At 37.7% G+C, this 19,870-nt stretch overlaps 1 protein-coding gene across 3 annotated transcripts; it reads right to left on the bottom strand.

The window, feature by feature from the left end:
• Positions 1–1,397: 1,397 nt before the first annotated feature.
• Positions 1,398–18,422, bottom strand: tmem154 (transmembrane protein 154). 3 transcript variants are annotated; one of them, XM_053619333.1, is made up of 11 exons: positions 18,213–18,422; positions 12,064–12,123; positions 11,780–11,839; positions 10,089–10,157; positions 8,411–8,470; positions 8,139–8,189; positions 7,901–8,059; positions 6,771–6,825; positions 5,919–5,995; positions 4,949–5,002; positions 1,398–2,393 (listed from the first exon to the last, which is right to left on the bottom strand). In XM_053619333.1, the coding sequence occupies exons 1-10, from the start codon at positions 18,322–18,324 to the stop codon at positions 4,959–4,961; spliced, it is 747 nt and encodes a 248-aa protein (XP_053475308.1). In that variant the 5' UTR covers positions 18,325–18,422; the 3' UTR covers positions 1,398–2,393; positions 4,949–4,958. The 3 variants fall into 3 exon arrangements, with proteins under 3 accessions (XP_053475308.1, XP_053475307.1, XP_053475306.1); XM_053619332.1 differs by having other exon boundaries at positions 7,901–8,068; positions 11,780–11,836; XM_053619331.1 differs by having other exon boundaries at positions 7,901–8,068; positions 18,213–18,420.
• Between the last annotated feature and the right edge of the window lie 1,448 nt (positions 18,423–19,870).

The following is a 19,870-nucleotide window of genomic DNA, read 5'->3' as shown; positions in this document are numbered from 1 at the left end:
GGAACTACAGCATCTCTGTTACAAGTATCCTGATAAAACACTTTCAACTTAAAAGTCAGCACAAGGAGCTCATTTCTAGCATCACAGTGCAACAATGGACATATCCAGAATGAAATAGAAATGTTCCATGATGTCCCTGATTGCATAATATTAAGTAAGATACTAATATCAGTACCAGAATTAGTACTGGCATCTCCAAGTACCAAAACACAAAACAACTTAAACTTGTACTAATTATTATTGTTATTAGGGGGCCAAGCACTGAAGGTGTGTAGGCACCCTGTTGTTATTCTAACTTTTTAGGGGGCCAAGCACTGAAGGTGCATAGGCACCCTATTATTATTCTATGTTCTTCTTCTTCTTCTTCTTCTTCTGGCTAGCATGTCAATGGCAGCCCATAGAACCATCTGGTAAAACGTTGTGAAATTTGGCAGACTGATTGAGAAAGGTCTAAGGAACATTCTCACCAAACTTAGGCCAAGTGTTGCCAATGTTCTATCACCACCATCGGGTCAAATTCTTGTACAAAGTATGTTGATATTCCAAACGGTTTGCCTATAATGTGCCGAGAAATCTGACAGCAATTCTGCTAAACAGGAAGTGAGGCTGTATCTCAGCAACTGACACAAATCTTGGTAGGCACCTTCAGGACCATACCCCGAGGCTACACAACAAATTTTGTGACAGCGCCACTTACTGGTCAAAAGTTACAATAACGAATGCTGAAAATGTTTCCATCTAAGTGCCTCCTTTAAAAATTTTTCCAATCTTCCTATCAAAGGAACTCTTATATTCAAAACCATTCTCCCATAACGGAGTGGCAAATGCGTGAAACTACAAATCATTCTTGAACCCCTTTGCCTATAATTATGGCTTTGCTTTCCTGTGAATGCCTACGTAACAATTGTAGCATGTCTGTGAATGTGCAGCACACAGCGTCTGGGTGCTTGGCCCCCGAAAATGATTCATTTTAGCTTAATATTTTTTAGCTTACCATTATTATTATTATTATTATTATTATTATTATTATTATTATTATCATCATTATGAACACAAGCTTAAATCTACAGAAGTGTTTAAAAGTCACAAGAAATGAATCTAAATGAAGGAACTTTAAGCTTGAAACTTTGTGGCTTGTATTATATATTTTAGCATAAAATCATGCCATGACTTATTAGTAATGCTACATAGAAGATATGTTATTAACGGTATGTAGTAGCGTGTATGATGCATATTAATTATTATGCAGTGCACTAGCTGCATAGGGAAAGATCATATTTATCGTCAACCTTTATAATCATTTATTAGCAAATGATTACCTGGAGGTCGTTGAGTTCAGTAGGATTATGGATACTTGCTTAATGAGATGCAAAACAAAACACACAAGAGCGCAAAAATACAAATCAACAAATGACCGTTTTTACTTGTACATATACATAAGCACACACACACACACGTATCAGTTCACAAAAGGGTTTTAAACAAACAGTAGTAGAGCGAAAATACAAAAGTCACACACCTCAACTCATAATAACAAAACAAAACGGCTGCAAAATACAGTATGTTCTCCATATTTACAAAAAAACAGTGCTATTACCATCTTGAATAAAAAACACATATTTAAAATGTTTTAAAAAGGCAGGAAATGTGAATGTGACCACGTTAACAAACAGTAGTGGATGGTTTCTGATGTCACTGCTAATCTCAGAGGAATGTGGAAAGATAAAGAAAAAAATGATGTTCTGTTTAATTCTATTTAAGTGTTGATGTGAGTAAACAGGGTTTGCAGTAATCAGGCCTGGTCGCGTCTCGTCCAGCTGAACCCCATTATGAATGCAGTTTCATAGATTTGGGGAATTAGTAACTACGGGGGCAAATACATTTTCATACATTTGTGTTTGCTCAGGTTGCTTTAGTTTTATACTAGATTGTGTTTTCATTTCTGAAGCAATTTAGTACGAGATGTACACAAAACCAGAAGAAGTCGGGATGGGGGCGAATACTTTTTCACAGCACTGTACACAGCTTGACCTTTTATGGCTCTAGTTTTTTCATATATTTTGCCTTTCCTTATAATAAAAAGAGAAGAATTAGGAAGAAGTTGAGCAGAATCCCGATAAGAGTGTGCGCTCTCAGTAAACGTCAAAACAGTACAGGTTCTCTTACACACACACACACACACACACACACACACACACACACACACACACACACACACACCAGAAGTTCTTTTTTGCATTGAAATGCAATGGTGGAGGTGTAAAAGTGTGTGTGTGTGTGTGTGTGTGTTCACAAGAGAGATGCTGCTAGTGTGATAGGATGCCGAGTGCTCCATCGCTCTCCATCATGCTCGTTTTCTCTCTCTTTTTCTATCCGAGTCCCACAACAATTACCTGCAGCACAAGAGGGAAATAAATAAAGCAAGCACAACACACACACACACACACACACACATGCACACAAATGAGGGTAAGTTAAATCTATAGTGAACTGTTTGAGATAAGCATTTTTCCCCCCAACAAACAGTTTTCTCAATAAAGTTCAATAAAAGACAAGGAGGCACGAGCACGAGCGTCGCTGCAGGAAGTAACACACTCACCTGTGTGTGCTTTGTGATTTAATCACATTATAAACACACACAGAGAGCCGCGTCTGAAAAAACTCTTAGATAGGAATATAATAATAAGAAGAAAGAGAAACCTGTTCACTGAACACTGTAATGTTCCATCATCTTGTCAGCTTGTTGTTTTCGTGCATGTCATATTACAGATGGGTTTCTTATCTTTTATATATATATATATATATATATATAATTTCTATAGACGTTATACTTTATAAACTGTTTCAGATTAAAGTGTGAAATCTTCTGTCTGATGTTCACTGATGAAGGTTTGAAAATGTTCATTTTCACTGCCAGCTGATGATGTCATAACGGCCTTTACAGCAGCTGACCAATCAGCAGCTTCACTTACACTACACACTCATTACAACTACACACTCATTACAATCCTAACACACACTCATTATAACTACACACTCATTACAATCCTAACACACACTCATTATAACTACACACTCGTTACAATCCTAACACACACTCATTATAACTACACACTCGTTACAGTCCTAACACACACTCACTATAACTACACACTCATTACAATCCTAACACACACTCATTATAACTACACACTCGTTACAATCCTAACACACACTCACTATAACTACACACTCGTTACAATCCTAACACACACTCATTATAACTACACACTCGTTACAATCCTAACACACACTCACTATAACTACACACTCGTTACAATCCTAACACACACTCATTATAACTACACACTCGTTACAATCCTAACACACACTCGTCATAACTACACACTCGTTACAGTCCTAACACACACTCACTATAACTACACACTCGTTACAGTCCTAACACACACTCATTATAACTACACACTCATTACAATCCTAACACACACTCATTATAACTACACACTCGTTACAATCCTAACACACACTCATTATAACTACACACTCGTTACAATCCTAACACACACTCACTATAACTACACACTCGTTACAATCCTAACACACACTCATTATAACTACACACTCATAACTACACACTCATTACAATCCTAACACACACTCACTATAACTACACACTCATTATAACTACACACTCATTATAACTACACACTCGTTACAATCCTAACACACACTCGTCATAACTACACACTCGTTACAGTCCTAACACACACTCATTATAACTACACACTCGTTACAATCCTCACACACACTCATTATAACTACACACTCGTTACAATCCTCACACACACTCACTATAACTACACACTCGTTACAATCCTAACACACACTCACTATAACTACACACTCGTTACAATCCTAACACACACTCGTCATAACTACACACTCGTTACAATCCTAACACACACTCATTATAACTACACACTCGTTACAATCCTAACACACACTCATTATAACTACACACTCGTTACAATCCTAACACACACTCATTATAACTACACACTCATTATAACTACACACTCGTTACAATCCTAACACACACTCATTATAACTACACACTCGTTACAATCCTAACACACACTCGTTATAACTACACACTCATTATAACTACACACTCATTATAACTACACACTCATTACAATCCTAACACACACTCATTATAACTACACACTCGTTACAATCCTAACACACACTCATTATAACTACACACTCATTATAACTACACACTCATTACAATCCTAACACACACTCATTATAACTACACACTCGTTACAATCCTAACACACACTCACTATAACTACACACTCGTTACAATCCTAACACACACTCATTATAACTACACACTCATTATAACTACACACTCATTACAATCCTAACACACACTCACTATAACTACACACTCATTATAACTACACACTCATTATAACTACACACTCGTTACAATCCTAACACACACTCGTCATAACTACACACTCGTTACAGTCCTAACACACACTCATTATAACTACACACTCGTTACAATCCTCACACACACTCATTATAACTACACACTCGTTACAATCCTCACACACACTCACTATAACTACACACTCGTTACAATCCTAACACACACTCACTATAACTACACACTCGTTACAATCCTAACACACACTCGTCATAACTACACACTCGTTACAATCCTAACACACACTCATTATAACTACACACTCGTTACAATCCTAACACACACTCATTATAACTACACACTCATTATAACTACACACTCGTTACAATCCTAACACACACTCATTATAACTACACACTCGTTACAATCCTAACACACACTGAAAGACTGGAAAGAAGCAATAAAAGTGCAGACTATAATCTATAACAGACACATATACATACTCACAGAAGTGTGTTTAAGAAGGATGCCTCTGTTTTGAGTCTGTTCTGTTGTCGCTCCCTGCAGGTGAATATAAAAATATAATACATCTTTCCTTACTGCATTTAAATCAGACGGTTTAAGCTTTACTACTGACATCACTGTCTATTGGGGGAAAATAATAGAAAAAAACAACAAGAACACAAACACTAGTCTGAGAACTTAAACACTAGTCAGAAAGTCAGAGAGACTGTGAGCACATTAGAAGCTCCTAAGAGTTCCTGTTGAATGTTATAGATTTGTGAGAGAATGGCGACACCTGCTGGCTTTAATTTTGTACTGATTTATTGTTCATCCACTGTGTCTCACCTGATTCATCTCATTCTCACCTGATTCGTCTCATTCTCATCTGATTCATCTCATTCATCTCATTCTCATCTGATTTATCTCATTCATCTCATTCATCTAATTCTCATCTGATTCATCTCATTCATCTCATTCTCATCTGATTTGTCTCATTCTCACCTGGTTCGTCTCATTCTCATCTGAATCATCTCATTCTCATCAGATTCATCTCATTCTCACCTGATTCATCCCATTCTCATCTGATTCATCTCATTCTCACCTGATTCATCTCATTCTCATCTGAATCATCTCATTCTCACCTGATTCATCTCATTCTCACCTGATTCATCTCATTCTCATCTGATTCATCTCATTCTCACCTGATTCATCTCATTCTCATCTGATTCATCTCATTCTCACCTGATTCATCTCATTCTCATCTGATTCATCTCATTCTCACCTGATTCATCTCATTCTCATCTGATTCATCTCATTCTCATCTGATTCATCTAATCTGATTCATCTCATTCTCATCTGATTCATCTCATTCTGTCCCAAGGCTGATTACACACACACACACACACACACACACACACAACACAACACAATTTAGGAGTAAGTAGAAAATAAACCAGGGTGAGAGATTTTTTACCTTCTTTTATCATCCATTTCTCAAAATCCTCCATCTCCAATTCCATCACAGAGGGCATGTCATCTTCAAACATGGGCCTGAAAGCACACACACACACACACACACACACACACACACACACACACACACACACACACACACACACACATTTGGTTAAGGTTAAAGTCAGGTTTGGAGTTTAGCGTAAGTGTAGAACCTGCATTTTATCTATTGCAATGCACAAATAAACACACTGGAAGTACTAAGGTACTAAACGTATGTAGTATGCATCTTTTTTCTTTCTTTTTTATATTTACATATATTTCGTGTGTATCTAGAAAGGTGTCTGTTGTGCATTAGTGCTAGAGTGTGAGGACCTTTTTTTGTGTGCACACACACACACACACACACACACACACACACACACACACACGCGCGTACAATGAAGCTGCATGTCCTGTTTTGTTGCCACAAGCAATATTTATAGGAAATATCACACTTCCTCAATGCAAGTACTTTTTATAATGGCAATATGTTTAGGGAAACAAAAAGATGAGTTATGTTCGCAACCACTTCCTGTTTGCCTCCTTATTACTTCCTGATTTCTGGGTTCTGTAGTTCCTGTTCACTTTTAACATCTGTGTTTGTTTGTTTTTTGTAAATATGTACTTGTTGGTCTGTGTGTTTTGGAGAGTTTTGTTATGGTGATGTGGTGTGGGTGTAGATTAGCACAAGAGCTTTCGAAATCGGATGAGTTCAGGAAACAGATCGCAGGCCCCCTTTATTTCCTGTAATAAGTGAGATAATGTAGAGCCACATACTACTGTGATATAAACTGATCCACTTACAGTTTGTGTTTTTACAAACACTTACATTGGCACTTTCTCTCCGTCTTCATCGTCCAGATACGGATCGTCCTTCTCAGGATCTGAAATGAGGAGAAACTCTCTGTTTCTATAACTCACCATCACTTACTGAGAATTTCCATACTCTACCTGTACATGCAGCTGTGACCATACACACACACACACACACACACACACACACACACACACATAACAGACCTCACATCTAACATTTTAACTGTCACCCACCCACTAATGCACACGCACATACACACAAACACACAGACACACATACACCAACACACACACACACACACACACACACACATACCTATAACAGACCTCACATCTAACATTTTTACTGTCACACAAGCAAGGGTGCACACACATCTAATTGATCTCACATCTGACATTTCAACTGTCAAAGTCAAATGTAGATATGGGCACACCCACTCTCTCTCTCTCTTTCTCTCTCTCTTTCTCTCTCTCTCACACACACACACACACACACATAACAGACCGCACATCTAACATTTTAACTGTCACACACCCACCCATACACACAGTGCTGAGAAAAACTATTCGTCCCCATCCTGATTACTTCTGTTTTTGTGCATATCTCCTACTAAATAGCTTTAGATCTTCAAACGCAGTACAACATAAAACAAAGGCGACCTGATTAAACACACACTATACTGTTTTTATTTATTCATGTATTTATTTTATTGAAGCACACCTATCACCCATGTGAAAAACTAATTGCCCCCTTAAACTTAAAATCTGGTTGAACAACTGCAACCAAACGCTCCTGATAACTGGATAACTTACTTCTAGGGCAAATACCTTTTCACACAGGTTCAGTCGGTATTAGAGAACTTTTTTTTTTTTTGCTTCAATAAATAACATTATCATTTCACACACACACTGGAACAAAGACACAACTCACAGTCTCACCTAGACTCACCCAAACACACAAAAGAATACCTCTGGCATTGAGTTAACTCTTACAGTGCTGAATTAATACCTGATGAACTAAAACTGACACACACACACACACACACACACACAGTTGAATTAACATCCATGCTTGAATGGATTCACACACTTGTGCGTTAACACTGGTGTGTTGTGTAGTGATGAACCCGAGCTCCACCTCACCTGTTGTGTTTTGTTTCCTCCTCCTGCGTGCGATCAGCAATCCGGCCACGATGGCTGCCAGAACCAGAACGAGGATCAGACACACTGCGATGATGACGAAGACCGTCTGCAGATCCTTTTCCTCCTCTTCGGCGTCTTCCGGCGAGGTGTTATTCTGCTCTGGAGAAGCTAGAATAGGACGTTGGTGTGTATGATACGCTAACACACTCGAACACACAGAAATACAAACCTTACTTACCTACTGTAGTGTCATCTACGGAACTTTTATGTAGTGACTTGTGCTTCCCTTCTATAAAACACCAAGAAATGTACACACTGAGATGTGCAATGCATTGTGGGTAATACAGTATGTACACGAATCGTATGTGTTATGATATTGAAGCCACTAGAAAGTTTTTTTGCGTTTATTGCTAACATAAATGAAGGTCACAGCTTGCACTTGAGGTTTTAAATGAACTAAAGATTCGGACATGGGCGAAACAATTCTAGGGTTAAGTGTGAGTTTATTACCTCTGGTCGTGTTGAGTGTTTTTATACGCGTTACGTCAGGAATCCGCGTCGTCGTGGGTGCTTTAATGACAACAACAACAACAAAACAGAACAAAAAGAGTCACATGCATTTGACTTCCATAAACATTGTGCAAACTTTTAAAACGAATAGAAAAAAGAAATGTATTGTGTCGTTTAGGGTAACCCTAACCCTAACCCTAACCTTGAGTTGGATTTTGTGAATATGAACTGAATTTTGTACATAAAATCTACACTTTTGGAGAAGTTCATCATCATAAAGCTTAGTCTTAATTACATCATTACTCCGTTCCATTAATGACGACCTAAAAGTCGAATATTCTCGCCTATTTCAAAGTAGAAACCAGGATTACAGTTTTTGCAAATTTGGTTAGTTCGAATTTGTTGAGTTTTTAAGGTATCAAACTTCTAGTTCTTATATATCACGTAAATAAATAATCCTTGTGCGAAGATGATTGGATGTGGAATCTGTACAAATTGGTAAAGACAAGAAAATACATCCTACATGCAACCTCGTAACTCCTCGGTATCCAAGATGTTGCGTACTTTCTAGGCCATTAAAATTGAAGCAAACGTGTGATATTGACCATGTTAACTGCTTTCAACAAAAGTTCAGATTGACCGTGAGTTTGATCCCTTCCGCTGAAGCATGTGATCTAAAATGGATGATGAGGTTTTGATCTAAAATGGATGACACGGTTTTGATCAAAAATGGATGAGAAGTTTCGTGGAGTCCGTGCCAGCTCCAGTGCACACCGTCATTAAAGCAAAAAAGGGGACGTTGCGAACACGAGGAAATCCTGAAATTTACGTAAATAGTTTTAAGATTCTACTTTCCATTCAAGTTGTTGCTGATGATATCATTTGTAATGAAAACCTTTGTGTTGAATTGAAAAGGAATGCCGAATTAGAAGCATTCATGGAAATGTGATTCATTTACAGTTCATTCATTTTGAATTATAACATACATATAAATATAAATACAAAATTTCCCCTAAAGTTTTATGAACAAAGCACAATTACAGTGACTGAACACTTATAGTATGTAATTGTAAATGTTTAATTAAATTAAGAATTCTTCTGGGATTTACTACTAATCTGATGTATGTTATGTATATTGTATCAGTGTCAAATATATGTGCAGAAATCAGCTGTGGACTGTGTGACATAACACGGATGACTAAATCTGCAGACGTGAAACTACAATGTTTCTACCACACCCTTGTTGAATTCCTCTTTGTGTGTTCCCTTGGTGAGTCCTGAGTGCTACCACATTAAATAATCGGTACATTCCTTATTAAAATAGCACATGAAGCTGTTTCTGAATGTACAACATATTATTTTAAATGTTTGATTATCACTATTTAGATTTTGTATATAGCAAGTAGCAGAACTTCATTTCTTTCAAGCTATTGTAATTAGCATGCTAGCTAGATAGCATGCTAGACGATTGTTTGTGGTTTGTGGTAGGTAAGTAGTTTGGAACGCAGAAAAAAAATGATTTTCAATTAAACATTTGATGAGCTATGTTTGGATTGTGTACATGACAGCTAATGAAACGTCATTACTTTATTCGGCTTGTACACTGCATAGTTAAAATGCCAGCTAGTTAGCATACCGTGCTAAAGAAACTATGATGTCATGTAACAGATGTACTCACAATTCTGCTCCAAAGTAACCTGCGCTTGTTTTTCAGCGTCTCCAAAATCCTGTTCCTCCTGGATATGAACTGTAAGGCAACATTCACACACACAATTTACATTTAGCTGTAGAGAGTTTTAGCTTTGATATACAATATTCAATGCGGAGTGCAAGTCTTGTGCTAAACTACAGTGAACTAAACTACGATCAGATAAACTATGGTGAACTAAAATATGACCAGCTAAACTACAGTGAACTAAAATATGATCAGAAAACTATAGTGAACTACACTACAGTCAGTTAAACTACGGTGAACTAAACTACAATCAGAAAACTACAGTGAACTAAACTACAATCAGCTAAAGTACAGTGAATTAAACTATGATCAGATAAACTACAGTGAACTACACTACAATCAGAAAACTACTGTGAACTACACTATGAACAGAAAACTACTGTGAACTAAAATATGATCAGATAAACTACAGTGAACTACACTGCAATCAGAAAACTACAGAGAACTACACTATGATCAGATAAATTACAGTGAACTACACTACAATCAGAAAACTACAGTGAACTAAACTACAATCAGCTAAAGTACAGTGAATTAAACTATGATCAGATAAACTACAGTGAACTACACTACAATCAGAAAACTACTGTGAACTACACTATGAACAGAAAACTACTGTGAACTAAAATATGATCAGATAAACTACTGTGAACTACACTGCAATCAGAAAACTACTGTGAACTACACTATGAACAGAAAACTACTGTGAACTAAAATATGATCAGATAAACTACAGTGAACTACACTGCAATCAGAAAACTACTGTGAACTACACTATGAACAGAAAACTACTGTGAACTAAAATATGATCAGATAAACTACAGTGAACTACACTGCAATCAGAAAACTACAGAGAACTACACTATGATCAGATAAATTACAGTGAACTACACTACAATCAGAAAACTACAGAGAACTAAACTATGATCAGATAAACTACAGTGAACTAAAGTGTGATCAATAAACTACAGTGAACCAAACTACAATCATCTAAACTACTGTGAACTAAACTACAATCAGATAAACTGCAGTGAATCAAAGTGTGATCAATAAACTACAGTGAACTAAACTATGTTTAGCTAAACTACATGAAACATCATTATCACATATTTGTCATTATAAAGATAAACTACGATATGTGAGATATTTTATAGCTTTTAGTAATGCGCTGGTATAAAATTCAAATAAACAACCCTGGTTAATGTGACTCATAAAACAAATTTGACTTCTTTTGTTGTTTGTTTGTTTGTTTTTTGCATATGCCGGAAAGTAAACTGAAACCTATAATGACACATAAAGAGTTAAATTAGGTCAGCACACACACACACACACACACACACACACACACACACCCTTCTAATTCTGTCTTTGTGGTGTATTTTCTACTGACTTGTGTACCTACATATATCCCTTACCCCCAGAAAATAAAATGAAACGATTTTGGGAGGTTATTTAGTTCATGGTGACCAAAACAGTGTGAAATAAATAGAAATATAATTTAAATGTAATATATTCATGATATCATAAGCATATAATGTAACATAGATGCATTGTATTTAGATTCTAGACTATATAAAACTAAAAATCCAGTAATTAATGTGCATAGTTTTAAAAATATATATATAAATCTTTACCTGTGATGGTGCTGTTCAGTGTTACACTGGTCACTGCAGTAGTGTGTGCTATAGTCACTGCTGAATAAGTGACATTAAAAAAAAAAGGGACAGAAATGACATTTTCTGAATGTCAGACCTTCTGACCAATCAGAATCGAGCATTTATGAGCACTGTAAATATATACTGTAAATATGTCTGGGGGGGAAAATGCTTGTACTAATTGGTGAATAGGATGCAATTAGAGAACGTGACCAAAACGGTCACGTTCTCTGTTGCATTATGGGTATTCAAGAGTCACTCACAGATCCATTCCTCTGTGCTTTGTGCTTGAGCTCCAGATCCATCAGCCTCCTCGCAGTGAACTGCAGAGTGAAACGTGTATTAGTGTAGTACATAAATTGGGTGTTTTTTCCCAGTATGGTGCTTTTTTCTAAACGAAACTAAACTACAATCAGATAAACTACAGTGAACTAAAATAGGACCAGCTAAACTACAGTGAAATAAACTACAATCAGCTAAACAACAGTTAACTAATCTATGATCAACTAAACTACAATGAGATAAACTACAATGAGATAAACTACGATCAGATAAACTACAGTGAAATAAACTACAATCAGATAAACTACAGTGAACTAAACTACGATCAGTTAAACTACAGTGAACTACACTACGATCAACTAAACTACAGTGAACTACACCACGATCAGATAAACTACAGTGAACTAAACTACGATCAGTTAAACTACAGTGAACTACACTACGATCAACTAAACTACAGTGAACTACACCACGATCAGATAAACTACAGTGAACTAAACTACGATCAGATAAATTACAGTGAACTACACTACGATCAGATAAATTACAGTGAACTACACTACAATCAGATAAATTACAGTGAACTACACTACGATCAGATAAATTACAGTGAACTACACTACGATCAGATGAATTACAGTGAACTACACTACGATCAGATAAATTACAGTGAACTACACTACAATCAGATAAATTACAGTGAACTACACTACGATCAGATAAATTACAGTGAACTACACTACGATCAGATAAATTACAGTGAACTACACTACGATCAGATGAATTACAGTGAACTACACTACAATCAGATGAATTACAGTGAACTACACTACGATCAGATGAATTACAGTGAACTACACTACGATCAGATGAATTACAGTGAACTACACTACGGTCAGATAAATTACAGCGTGACTCATGGCAACCTTCGGTCACGTAGACGTTTCCACTCGCCCATTGTTCTTCGTTATTTCTACTGAAAGATTCACACGTGATATCAGAAGATGAATCAGACAGCAGGGTCTGGAGCCACGTAGGTAATAGATGATATCTCTGATCTCTCTGTTCAGACTTGGTTTGGTTCAGTTTGCCATAGATGGCCTTCTTTAGTCCTCTGTCAAAACGATTTGCCGTCTCTTTCTACACTACTGTCCAGAAAAGAGCGTCCTAAAATCTATTCGCATAAAATAACCCCATAGCTCAGTGGTGACATTTTCATAAAACTATTCAAAGCTGGATTGATACAAAGTTTTGAAATTGTCCTGTGATTATTTTATGCTGCTGCTAGGCCTACTACAGCCTACTCTAAGGGCCACTGTAGATCCTAGGGGCGGAGCTTTGTGAATATGGGTGGGAATCATTAAAATGTCAAATACATCAAACCTACCGACCTAATCTTGTTAAAAAAAAAGAAAAAGAAGAAGAATCTTACATTTAATGTGAAATACAAATCTCATTAACTCAAAAACAAGTCGAGCTGTATATAATGCCAACTTGAGCTTCTGTGTGGAAAGTTCAGGAATAAAACCCTACGTAACTCCAGCAAAATAATACTCTACACATTTCAAATAATGAGTCCCTATCTATTGAATATTTTTATTCCTGTATGTCCATTGTGCTGACGGGGTCTGTGGAATTTCTTAAGACTGAGATATTATACAGTCTCCTCCGAAACTATTGGAACGGCAAGGCCAATTCATTTGTTTGCGCTCGACAAAAAGGTCAAAAGACGGATATGAGACGAGAGTTTAGCATTTCGGCGTTTATTTCCGGGTATTTACATCTAGATGTGTTCAACAACATAAAACATAGAACCTTTTGTATCAAGAACACCTAATTTCAAGGTGACTAAAAGTATAGGAACAGATAAGTCTTGAAGTAAATGAAAGTATACAACACTTTTCTCCCATAGACAGCTCTCTGCTCTTCATGTTGGTTTATCCCTTTTAATAATAAAACGCAGTCTTCACAGGTGAAACTGAAGAGTAGATGCCCGGAGCTATTTCTCGTTTAAACAGTGAATCTAACTAGACACACCTGGGTAGCAAAACACCTGTCAGTCACATGTTCCGGTATTTTTGCTCACCTGCAAACCGGGTGGTCTGATACAAAACGTGCCAGGTTGCATGTTGTTTAACACGTCTTCACATAAATACCAGGAAATACGTCTGAGACACGTTTCAGAAAATCCTCCAAAGCGAAAAATTGTTTTTTATAGTAAAAAAAAGTGCAACATATGATAAAAAAAACTTAATTAAATTAAATTTAATGGGACCCCACTAGCCTTGCGCAATAGTGATTTAAATTTTTTTTTTTAAGTTGAGTAACTACTTTAATATTTATTTATCTGGATATCTAAGTATATAGTAGCAAAAAATAAATAAAGTGACACATAACTAGTGCTAAAAAAAATCTAATCACTATGAGAATGGATCTTTTTTAATCACAGTATCTTACGTCTTAGTCTCTAATACACCGAACTTTATTTTAAGTCGCAACTGGCGTCCAGACAGTGTAGTACACCGGTGTAGTCTAATCCTACATCAACCCTGGTGCTAATCTCGCTTCAAACTTTTCACCCATCAAACCGATGCACTCTTACGTAATACACGCTATTGTTTTAGAGGTTTGAATCAGGTCATAGAGAAGGAACCACACACACACACACACACACACACACATACACCATATCCGTGACACATTAGAGAAACCTTTGCATGTTCAAACACCACCTTTCAAAAGAGGAAAGACAGGAAGCTGCTCTGTTTGAGCAGGACGACGTGAGAAAGCTGGACAAACCAAAGGACTAAAGCGCCGCTGCAGCTCTTACGGTTTTAAAAAAAAATAGTAGATTTAATGCGATTTTCACAAGCAAGTGGTACATTTTCAAAACTCTCACAACAGATCGTTAACAGTGCAAACATTTCAGCATATTTTCAATGATGTTAGTACAAAACACAAATTCGCAAAGTGTTCTTTTCAGTGCAAATAATAAGCGTTCCCTCTATATAAATGTTTCGTTCACAGTCTTTCATAATGCTGTCACTAGCATGTGCATCTGTTCTCGTTCAGCTTGACACGAGTCTACCGTTTATTTCATTTGAACCGAATTTACAGGAAATTGTTTACTTTTATAGTAAATTGACTTTTATAAACATATTCATTTATTATGGTCAGATTGGTTGGATAATGTAAGTGTAATATCTATCGCGATGACTGTGTATACTGTATTACAGTTCAGTCACATTCATTCAGAACCGAGGGTGATTTTAGATGTGTATCTTGCACTGCTTACTGTTGAATTAACTGATTGTTAAAAGTACTACACTGAAAGAAGGTCATCCATCCATCCATCCATCCATCCATCCATCCATTTTCTATACCGCTTATCCTACTGGGTCGTGGGGAATCTGGAGCCTATCCCAGGGAGCATCAGGGTACACCATGGACAGGGTGCCAATCCATCCCCGGGCACATTCACACACCCTTTCATACACTATGGACACTACGGACATGCCAATCAGCCTACCATGCATGTCTCTGGACTGGCGGAGGAAACCGGAGTACATGGAGAACACACAAACTCCACACACAGGGCAGAGGTGGAAATCGAACCCACAACCCTGGAGTCGTGAGGCGACCGTGCTAACCGCTAAACCACCGTACGCCCTGAAAGAAGACCATACTGTTGTGTTTTGGTGATAACGGTAAATGTTCTCAGTACATGTTACAACAATCTTGTGTTGCGAAACAATGATTTTGTGGAAAGGAAATATGTATAACTGTAACGAAAGGTCAGGTTTTGAAAGAACGACTAGCTGTGTTACAAGTGTGGTAAGAGGTTTGAAAAATGATCGCTCACTTGTGAAAATAGTACCAAAGAAATTGAAAGAAAAAAAAACAACCCCTGTATGATAGTGATGAAGCGAGTGCTAAATCCCACTGTACCGCTGTCAGCAGGTAGTCGAATGGCATTGTGGGTAATGCACAAAAGCACCAAGCAAAGTCCAAACAGTCGAAAGAAAACAGTTTAAACTCTTGCGTGCTAAAATCATACTAATCATTTTATATTATTAAGAGTTCACGCAGTGTCTTGATGGCCAAGTGACTACTCGTATTACCCATAATGCACTGCAAGCAAACAATGGCTGCAGAACAATCCGATGATAAACTATCGACATTATCTGTAACCAGAAGTCGTATGTATCTTGTACTTTAATCGTGATTTAATCACCTTCTACTTACATCCTAAGTGCTACAACACACAAGATATGTTCTAACAGGACGTTTCAAGTCTTTATAATTTGTAATCCTGGCGACCATCTGATTCCCATGATGCACTGCGGGGAGTGAGTCAGTTCTTAGATTTGATTGAGTTACAGCGACATTATATTATATTACATCTAACTGATATCTATGTGTTCAGCGTCTCTGCGTAAAGCACTAAGTTTTATTAGCTAGCTGCTGAATAGGCTACAGTAACGCAAAGTTAACACTTTTCAACACCTTTCGTGCGACTTCAGCGTGTGGGTGTCTTTTTTAAAAAAAATCTATAATCCGTGACCCTTAACATGTGACTCATATGCATGTGTCGTCTTGTCTGAGATTCAGCAGCGTGTCTGAAAGAGCTTTTTCCGGGAACAACAGGAGAAAAGAGATTTAATAAGGTTTTAATAACCGTTCGAGAGAATCTACTTGCTAAACTGGATTGAAAAAGTTCTCAACAGAGGAAATAAAAGAGAGAAAAACATTTTTTTATTAGGGAGGAGGAGAGACAAAAAAAACAAACATGGAGAAAAGGAGAGACTTAAGGAGACTCTTAACTCTGTTCACACCTGTTAAGGAAAAAAAAATAGAAACCTTTATAGCATCTGTAATGGTTTTAATGGGAATTGTATTGGTTTTAATGGAAACTGTAACAGTCCCTGTGGGTCTCTAGAGGTCATTTCTTGCCTACTATTGGTGGCATGTTGTATCTAGTGGATACCATGAAGGACCAATGACGGTAATGGTTTTAATGGTTAGCTGATGGTTTGTAACGGTATTTGTAGTGGAAACCATTCGAATTTCTGTGACGATTCAAGTCACATTTCCATGCGATTTCAAATCCAACAGAAATCAGTTTTGCACTGAACACTCTGTAAAACACCATCTGCTATACATTAACTTATATACCTATAACGTTCGCTACAGTTATCTATTTCGTTAGCTAGCACGTAGCCATCGAGTCTTTTACGTGAACAACGACGCGAAAAGTCATTTTCCTAGATGTTAGTAGTTTAAGAACACTGCTGCTAGGCAACTAGCTAGGCAAATATGATTGCTACAAACAATGTAAAGGCAGACTGATAGTGTACACAAGACAGAAATGTCAGGAGTATACAAGTTTTCCTCAGACGTCATGGTGAATTACTAAAAATTATGCAACTCTGAGTCACGCCTAGCAGAAAACTTCAACCTCCGAAGATAATATTACACTCATATTACATACAAGTGGGCTCTTAACGTGATATCTTCTCCTAAAACTAGTCAACACAATGACATGTGGGTGCTGGACTGTACATGATTAGCTCAAGTATGATTATGTCAACTATTCGCAAAGTCTACAGTAGACACATTCCTTTATCCAATCGGGTAGTTGAAGGACACTGTTGCTAGGCAACGTCGAAACATTATCACTCAGGATCAGCTAGCTAAGGACGATGTTAACAATTTACTTGACTAGCGCGAGAGCTGTACAAGCAGAAAATGTACTTCGGCACCTAAAAATAAAATGTAAAATAAAGTACTAAAGTGAGCTGTCTGGAGTTTAAACGCAGCTCGGGTGATGATCTAAACTCAAATGAAATTAATTACGATCAGCTAAACTTCACTTCGATAAACTAGGATTAGGTACATTAAGATGAACTGAAGTGTCTTTATCTAAATTACAACCAACTAAATTACAGTTAAAGTGAGATAGATAGATAGATAGATAGATAGAAACATTCTTCACACATATCTTGTTTTTTCAGTTCTGCTCTGAAATATGAAAGAGAGACACAAAGACACAGAAAATGAGAGTGAAAGAGAGAGAGAGAAAGAGAAATTTCTGACAGTGAGACAAATCTGTTAATCTGTTCGCACCTACCAGACTCAGTCAGACAGGCTGTCAGTGCCAAGATCAACAGCAGCACATCAGGGGTCATTTCCCACAATCCTCGCTGCCAGTATGGTCCCTTACTCTGGGCAGAGACAGACATAGTGCCTTAGCACCAACCCTCCATCATGACATCCTGCTTCCTCTTTCAGCTTTGACTCACCTAGAGGATAAAAAACACTCTCTCTCTCTCTCTTTCTCTCTCTCTCTCTCTCTCTCTCTCTCTCTCTCTCTCTCTATGTCTCTCAAACTTTCTGTGTGTGTGCGGATGTGATGCAATCAGCAGCGAACTTGTTGCTACAGGTCACACTCGCTGTGAAAACAGATTCCTGCAGCCAAAGTATGCGGCCTGGCCAAATATGTTTATGTGTGTGTGTGTGTAAGAAAGAAGAAAGTGCAGAGTAATTGGGGAGTGGTAAAGGCATTAAGTACACCGAGCTGGAGGAGTTACAGCAACTGTTTCCAGCCGTGTGTGTGTGTGTGTGTGTGTGTGTGTGTGTTATACTGTAGTACTTTAAAGGAAATACACCACATTCATAGCATCACACTACCAGGAAGCTGTAAGGTCTGAAATCTACGATCGTCTTGTTCATAACTGCTGTTTTGGAGGAAAACTTAAGTGCCATGGGAATGCAATTCTTGCAACAAACACTTGAGCCGAGTGGTAAATTGTGTACTTTTAGTGTGTAGTGTGTTCATGCTGGGAAACTTAGTGCACTATTAATACCAGGAGGATGTGGATGAGGTGCAAATGGTAAGCATTAATAACGTGCAAGGAATGAACGAGTTAGCATAAACAAGTGTGCATTGGAAAAATAGTCAATAAAAAAAATCATAAAAGGTAAAGATCTTCAAATAAAAGTGATTACCCTGTTATACCCCCCCCCCATCATCACCACCACCACCACCCCAATAGAAACCATCACAGAAACTCTAACTGTTTCTACTACAAACACCATTACAGACCATTAGCAAATGTTTCCATTACGTAGAAGGATATATTAAGGCCATAGGTCCTTAATGGTATCCACTAGACATAACATACCACCAACAGAAGGCAACAAATTACCATTATAAACCCACAGGGACCACGTCCCACTGCACAGACCCATGGCGTTATAGGCGTTTCTCAATATGAGTTCTTATGCAATCTTGCGTCCATGTGTACTCGCGCTACGTCATCATCCACCGCCGAATTTCAATTCCAGTACTCAAGAACGCAAGTACACATGAACACATGAAATTACCCAGATGTGTTCTTGATATCGAGGACGCATTGAATGCAGACTTGAGCGCACCGAACTCGCTTGGCGTCCCAGAAGTCATTGCGGTAAAACGTTTTTGCGTTCTTAGAATTGAGAAACAGCCTCCATCTCACCTTTGGGTGGGGAACGTTTGGTAAGGACCTGGATTTCGTGGCAAGTCTGGACTGACCTTCTTAGACTGTCACTACCATGACTCTCACCAGGAAAATGAATGGATCGATGCTGTTTAGATTCCTTGCTGGCCAACACACCCCTGGTACACACCCCAAAAGAAGACAATATAAGGCTTCCAAAAAGGCCCATTTATGACCACGCAACGGCTGCCTAATATGAACATAAACCGGACACACAAAATTGAATTGACATGAGACAAACACAAACATT

This window comes from Ictalurus furcatus, chromosome 29 (genome assembly GCF_023375685.1).
Source record: "Ictalurus furcatus strain D&B chromosome 29, Billie_1.0, whole genome shotgun sequence".
Lineage (NCBI taxonomy): Eukaryota > Metazoa > Chordata > Actinopteri > Siluriformes > Ictaluridae > Ictalurus > Ictalurus furcatus.
This window is presented reverse-complemented; position numbering and strand designations above follow the sequence as displayed.

Excerpts from the sequence above, each read along its gene's own strand:
- tmem154 (XM_053619331.1), bottom strand. The coding sequence starts at position 18,324 with ATGTCTGTCTCTGCCCAGAGTAAGGGACCATACTGGCAGCGAGGATTG. Across the intron at positions 11,840-12,063 it reads AAGCACAGAGGAATGGATCT|CAGTGACTATAGCACACACT; the intron begins GTGAGTGACTCT and ends TCACTTATTCAG. Across the intron at positions 5,003-5,918 it reads GAAATGGATGATAAAAGAAG|GGAGCGACAACAGAACAGAC; the intron begins GTAAAAAATCTC and ends ATTCACCTGCAG.